General features: G+C 41.2%; 1 protein-coding gene across 1 annotated transcript; it reads left to right on the forward strand.

The window, feature by feature from the left end:
- The first annotated feature begins 6,051 nt into the window (after positions 1-6,051).
- On the forward strand, positions 6,052-6,907 carry LOC138902432 (kinesin-like protein KIN-14N). Its single transcript, XM_070190299.1, has 2 exons — positions 6,052-6,252; positions 6,371-6,907. Exons 1-2 carry the CDS (start codon positions 6,052-6,054, stop codon positions 6,905-6,907), a joined length of 738 nt encoding a protein of 245 aa, XP_070046400.1.
- Positions 6,908-7,162: the final 255 nt, after the last annotated feature.

Raw genomic sequence — 7,162 nt, forward strand, 5'->3', positions numbered from 1 at the left:
GTGACGAATGGTCGACTTCGACACTTACTAATGATCCAATAATATATAGTATAGTAAAGAAGTGAATGAATACAAGACAGAGTAAATATATAAAACAAACAAGTATAAAATACGTGGTACAATTTTTCCTCCTTATAGTTTACTCAAGCTTTCAACTAGTAAGTTCCCTCCGTAACCGGAGCATATATATATATATATATATATATATATATATATATATATATATATATATATATATATGGATTTCATCAAAGAGGTTGTCATAATCCAAATCAGGGAAAACCTCAGATACACCGGCTTCTTACCAAATGTTATGCACGATCCCATGAGGATAATATATATATAGGAAATGTCGAGGCGTACGGCCCAATCCAACATAAAAGTAAACTGTGCACTGCCGAGGTTCGAACGACATGAACCATAGATGCATCTATTAACGTGTCGAGGCGAACGACCCGCTCCCATGAGAGTGTGGTACATAAATCTTGCCGAGGCGAATGGCCCGATCCCATAAGAGTGGTAGAAGGAAATACCCCGCTCACAAATCATACGTGCGACGCAGTCATATATAAATTTAAGGAATCTCCCCGCTCGCGGATCATACTTGCGACGCGGTCAAATATAAATTTAACATTAAAAATCATATCTCTTTCTTGATTTTTTTCAAAATAAGGGAAATTCAGCTTGTAGCTTTTTAATGAAATTACCCCGCTCGCGAAACATGCATGCGACGTGGTTACACATAGATTTCTTAAGTTATTATAGCATTTCTCAATACTTTTCGCAATTACGAATTTCAAATGAAAACTTTTAAATCTCAAGTTCTTCAATCCAACTCTTTTCAAAACATTTAATAAGCAAAATCAATCTCGCTCCCTCACGAGGCAAATAATAAACATAAATCAATAACAATATCAACAAGGCAAGATGTGAGCCTAAAACTACCTGGACATAGGCATATCTAGTAGCTACGTACGGACTCCCGTCACCTCGTGCATATGTAGCCCCCACAAATAGAAGCACACAATAACTTGGTTCACCTATGGGGTTAATTCCCTCTTACAAGGTTAGAAAGGAGACTTACCTCGCTCCGAAATTCCATAACCGGCTCCAATAACTCAAACTGAAGTCCGTTGCTCCAAAACTAGTCAAATATGATGCAACCAAATCAAAATATACTATAATACTCATAATTAATCATTTTATAAGAATTTTCAACTCCGCTCGAAAAGTCGGTAAAATCACCCTCGAGCCCACGTTCCCGGATTCCAAAAAGTTTCGAAGATAACATTACTCATAACATTACGAACTCAAATATATAATTTGTTCTCAATTTCTTACCCAAATTCGTGGTTAAATTCCAAAAATACCAATTTCTAGATTTTCTACCAAAATCACACGATTTCTACTAATTTTCATGCCTAAATACATGTATAAACCTTGTATGTAACTCACAACTAGTATGAATTACTTACCTCATGCTGGACGGTGAAATCCCCTCTTCAAGCACTCAAAAGAAATCGACCTAATCGTGAAAAATGGGTGAAATAAACTCAAGCCATGTTTAAAAATGTTATGCCCAGCACAGTCACTCCTCCTTCGCGTTCGCGAAGGCCAAAATGCCACTGCCCAAATTTTCTTCTTCGCGTTAGGGACCTCCTCGTTGCGTTCGCAATGGCCAACTAACATGCTCCTTCACGTTCGCATTCCACTCTTCACGTTTGTGAAGGCCAACGACCTCAGACCCATCTCCTCTATTTCCTTCTACACGTTCGCGACTGGCCCCTCGCGTTCGTGTAAGTTTGTCAAGCGCCTCTCCGCATTCACGAACCCTCCCTCGCGTTCGTGAAGGCCAAACTCAGCACCCCCAAAATCTCTTCTTCGTGAACGTGGGACTTCCTCATTCGCGAAGAAGGAAACCAGATACCAGCAACAGCAGTCCAAAACAACCCGAAATGATCTAAAACCACCCTGAAACACACCCGAGCCCCCCAGGACCCCGTCCAATCATATCAACCAGTCCCATAACATAATACAAACTTACTCGAGACCTCAAATCACATCAAATAACATCGAAATCATGAATCGCACCCCCAATTCAAAATTAATGAACTTTGAAACTTCAAGTTCTACAATCGATGCCGAAACCTATCAAAATCACGTCCGATTGTCCTCAAAGTTTGCACACAAGTCATAATTGACATTACGGACCTACTCCAACTTCCGAAATCGGATTTCGACCCTGATATCAAAAAGTCTACTTCCGGTCAAACTTCTCAAAAACCTTCAAATTTCTAATTTTAGCCAAATGACTCCAAAATGACCTACGGACCTCCGAATCCACCTCCGGACGCGCTCCAAATTTCAGAATTACCATACGAAGCTATTCTAGACTCGGAATCCCAAAAGGACATTGATAACATTGAAATGCACTTCAACCCAAATTTATGAAATTCTTCCAAAATGCCAACTTCCACAATAGGCGCTGAAACGCTCCCAGGTCATCCAAATCCCGATCCGAGTATACGCCCAAGTCTAAAATCATCGTGCAAACCTGTTGGAACCTTTAAATCCCGATTTTGAGGTCTTTTTATTAAAATTTACACTTTAGTCAATTCCTCCAACTTAAGGCTTCCGAATTTAGAATTTTCTTTCCAAATCAACTCTAAAATTCCAACCACGCGTACAAGTCATAATACCTGAAGTGAAGCTGCTCATGGCCTCAAACCACTGAATGACGCGCTAGAGCTCAAAATGACCGGTCGGGTCGTTACACATACACTACTAAATTACATATTCCGGAGCCTACATTCTCAACGTAACACTATCAAACCAATTGCTCGTTGAGAAATTTATCATTTACCAAGATATATTGATGATATTGAATCAAATAGTGATGAATAATTTAAGTACTCAATTAAAAATCGATTATTTTTAACATGAAATAAATTCTTGTACTTTACAAAAGAAAACTACCAATCAAACTAAAATGTAAAGGCAAATAATTAGATTATTATAATAGTAAAAAACTAGACTAAAAATACAAACGATTAATATGTACCATAAAATTTTAAAAACTTTATATATATATATATATATATATATATATATATATATATATATATATATGTGTGTGTGTGTGTGTGTGTGTGTGTGTGTGTGTGTGTGTGTGTGTAATAATATATTTAAATAGCTACTTCTATATAGTTGGTTTTGGTTCGATTTTTTACGATTATGTTTTGACTAAAACCAAAACCAAACCAAATTTGATCGATTTTTAAAATTCAAAACCAAAACTAAAACCAAACCAAACTTAAAAAGTATCGAGTTTTTTGGTTGGTTTGGTTTGATTTTTCGGGTTTTTATGAACACCCCTAGCTAGAGGTGAAGATAGTTAACGGTGGATGTAGATGGTAATGGTAACAAGCAATGCAAATGGTCAATGACAATTGTAGGCTCGAGAGTGGTGATTATGTAGTTATAATTGTAATGAATAAAGCTTGAATTTTAAGATAACAACGTCTTAATAATTTAAACTTTGTACAATATTAGATTAATTCAAACTTATCAAATGCAAATAATTGACAGAAATAAAAGAAAAACAAATATATTCTTAATACTATAAGATTTGAATGATAGCGATTTAACTTTCATTAAATGAAAAATAAAAGAGAGCCTAAACTAAATTAAATATGTTTACCCTAAAATTCGAGTAACAATTAAACTTATTTAGTGGTTTTAAGGATACATGATTTAATCCAATACCAATTGATAAACAAGGAATTGAATAGATAATCTGAATAGTAAAATAAATCAAACCAGTATTCTTACAGTGCTTTCGAACTCGATTCGAGATGGTCTCGAGGTTGGGTAACAAGAATAGTAAAGAACAGAAAATAAACAATGATAAGCAGTAATGGATAGTGAAATAGAGAGCAACATTTGTGTATATTCTTGTCAGTCAAAATCCTCCCTACTAATGAATGGGGTCCCTCTTTATATAGTAGAGGAATCCTAAATATGGTACAATTATAATAACAGAAAACAATTTCATGATTGGTGCCAATAACCGCTTGATTCGATCTGTTCCGGAATTTTCGCCGAGATCTTCGGTCGGTTGCTAATATCTCTCAATTTCGTTATTTTGCTCGATCTCGATCTTCACCGAGCACTTAGATCTTCATGCTCCATACTCTGCCATTGAGCTCGAGCCTGGTCTATTACGAGCTTACTCTCGAGGTAGCTCCTCGTGCCTATGAAATCGTACATGCCCGATTTTGATCGTATACAAATAGTCCCCGTGTTTCTTGGAATAAAATGATAAGAAATAGTTTGAGCCTCGATTTTATGAAACCTCTATCATGACGTCGTCCTCATGACGTAAGCGACGGATGTGACCGAAATATCCCGTCAGTTCAGTTCCCCAAATCATTACTGCCTGCTAGTTAGCGGTCGACCATTAGCGCTATCGAACCGTCGCCGTGAGCCTATAAATACCCGCTCCTTCATTGAATCAAACTTTACTTTTGGTCTAATCAAACCTCTAAGTCTACTCACTCTTTTTCGTCTCCTCCTTTTCGCCGTCTGTAGAGCCACCTTCGTTAGCACCGAAACCACCAGATTTTCATCTTTCTTTGCCCTTCTTTACTTATACCAATGGTAAAAACCTCAAAGACCGTACCGTAGAAATAAAAAGCTTCTTGATCCTCTTCCCGGCCATCCGGCGACAAGGCGCCGATGGAGCCGCTTTCCCACGAGTACGTTCCCGGCCCGTGTACTCTAAAATCTGATTTCAAGGTCGAAAACCCTTCATCGATCCCGGGCCAATGCGAGCATGTGTCTATGTACATGTGCTCAATAATGAAGAGCCACCTCGAGGACATGAAGAGGGACCGCAACTGGGGTCCCGAGGTCGTGGTGCAAATTCCTGCTCTCGAAGAAAGCATCACCGCTTTTATAGAGGGGTTCCTAAGTGTTTACAGTTACCCCTTCACACCGGGTCCCCTCGACCCAGTGATTATTGATCTCTATAAAAGATATCAGGTCACCCTCGGCCAAATCCACCCTTCTCTATGGCGCATAATAATCATGTTGCGCTTCTTTTCTAGCAAGGCCGAGGGGCTGGAGTTTACTTTAAATAACCTCATGCGGTTGTACCGGCCTCGAAACTATCGAGGACTAATGAGGCTCCAACGCCGGGCAACGAAGGCCTTGTTCTTGAGTATCGACGATGAAAAGGATCGGAGTTGGATGAGCCATTTTATACGGGTGAGGACCCGCGACATTATCCCGGAGGAGAAGATGTCGTTCCCTGAGGAGTGGAACTTCGACCATAAGTGATTTTCTAAACTTTGTTTTTCGTACCTTATTCGACTTCGCCTAATATCCCCTTTCGACATGCAGCTATTCCTTGGATGCCTCAAGTGGTGCCTGAACTCGAAGATTGGGTTCGGAAGTTAGCCTCAACTTCCACTTATGCCGAACGCGCATGGCGTGATTTGGCAAGGGGCAGATGGGAGGCCAACAACCACGGTAAGGATCTCTTTCTCCATGTTCTGAAACACTTTTTGTATTTCATTCATCACTAATTTTCTTTCATGCAGGCCTGACTAAGGATGCCATTTTGAGGCCCTCGAATGACGAGGAAGAAACCAAGTCCCCGGTTCCGAAGCCGGGGAAAGACAAGAAACGGAAGAGTGCCTCGCAGTCCGAGGACTCAAGCCCAAACCTCGAAGGGTGAGGAGGAAAGTAATCGCTCTCACAATGGACTTGGTCCAAAAACTGAGAGATGAAAAAGAGGAAGAAAAGGAAAATGCCTTGGCAATGACGGTCTGACCTAGGAAAGCCGTCGAGGTCACCAAACCTTCTGAGCCAACGGTGGCTGCTAAAATCAAGCCTCGTGTCGAGGAGGCTTCCAAAAAGAAATCGAGTGAGGATCCCGAATCATCAGAGGTCGAGATCGTTTCTTGGCCATCTACAACTACACTGTGCTGGGCCAGTTCTGAGACCCCGAAGATTGATCATAGCATCCCGAGCGACTTGCTCGGGACCATGACAACAGGTCACTTGCCTTCTCTTCCGACTTTTTATGAGGAGGCACTAAGGGAGGCTCGAGAGTTGAAGACCCCTGATATAGGCGGAGGCTCTAGTGTAGGGGATCCCTTTCAGGATTGCTTTACTGGAGTCGATGATGCCTCTGATATTAGTGACACTTCTATTCTTTTAGAAGAGGCCCAACGTCTCTTATCTCAGGTAAGACTCAATTACTGCACTTCTTTTCTTTACTCTTTTTTTCTAAATCTGACTTGTGTTTTCCATTTTTTTCTTTTTTGTACAGGCCTTCGCCAAGTTTTGAGTTAACCTTAGCCAGTGTGAAACCGAGCTCCAAAAGGTCTCGGAGGAGAGGAACGCTCTGAAGTTTCTTTGTGGCCAAAAGGACGAAACTATAAAGGACCTTCAAGCGGATTTGGCCAAGGTTCATGAGGAAGAGGCCGGGCTAGATAAGCAAGTAACCATCCTTTTGATAGAGTATGGACTCGACCCAACTGTGGAGTGTAATACTTCACTATCTCAGCTGCAGCAAAAGTTCGAAAGGATCGAGCTGCTTCAGGGAGAAGTCGATCAGGTCAAGGCCGATTGTGATCGGTGGAAGGGTAATATGAACCGCCTGGCTGCAGAAAAAGAAACTACCTTGGCCAAACTATCATCGGCCGAGGTTCAACTTCGAGGCATCAAAGAGAAAAGTTTGGCCCAAGCCACGAGGATCGAGGAGCTTGAAACCAGGCTTGCTGAGGCCAAGGCGGAGATCGAGAAGACAAAGGTCATGGTAGACAAGTCGATTGCCATGCACCGGGCCGATGCTGAGGTTGCTCAAATGCAGCTAAGGGAGGCTTCTAGCCGAGAGTGATGGATCATTGACTCGACAAAGTGTCAATCCCGGAGGGAAACCCTCGAGGAAATCCATGCTCGAGGTTTTGACCTCTCCGAGGAGATAGCCCGAGCCAAGGTGCTTAAAGCTGAAGCCACGCAGCTTGCCTCCTTTGATGAAGAAGACGATGATGAAGAAGGCAGTCGAGGCGGATCCGATAAGGGGCCTGAAGGATAAGTTGCTCCCGAAGAAGAGATCGAAACCGGCCGTAGTTAGGACTTAGTTTCTCTTTTT

The sequence above is a fragment of the Nicotiana tomentosiformis genome, chromosome 12 (genome assembly GCF_000390325.3).
Source record: "Nicotiana tomentosiformis chromosome 12, ASM39032v3, whole genome shotgun sequence".
Classification (NCBI taxonomy): Eukaryota; Viridiplantae; Streptophyta; class Magnoliopsida; order Solanales; family Solanaceae; genus Nicotiana; species Nicotiana tomentosiformis.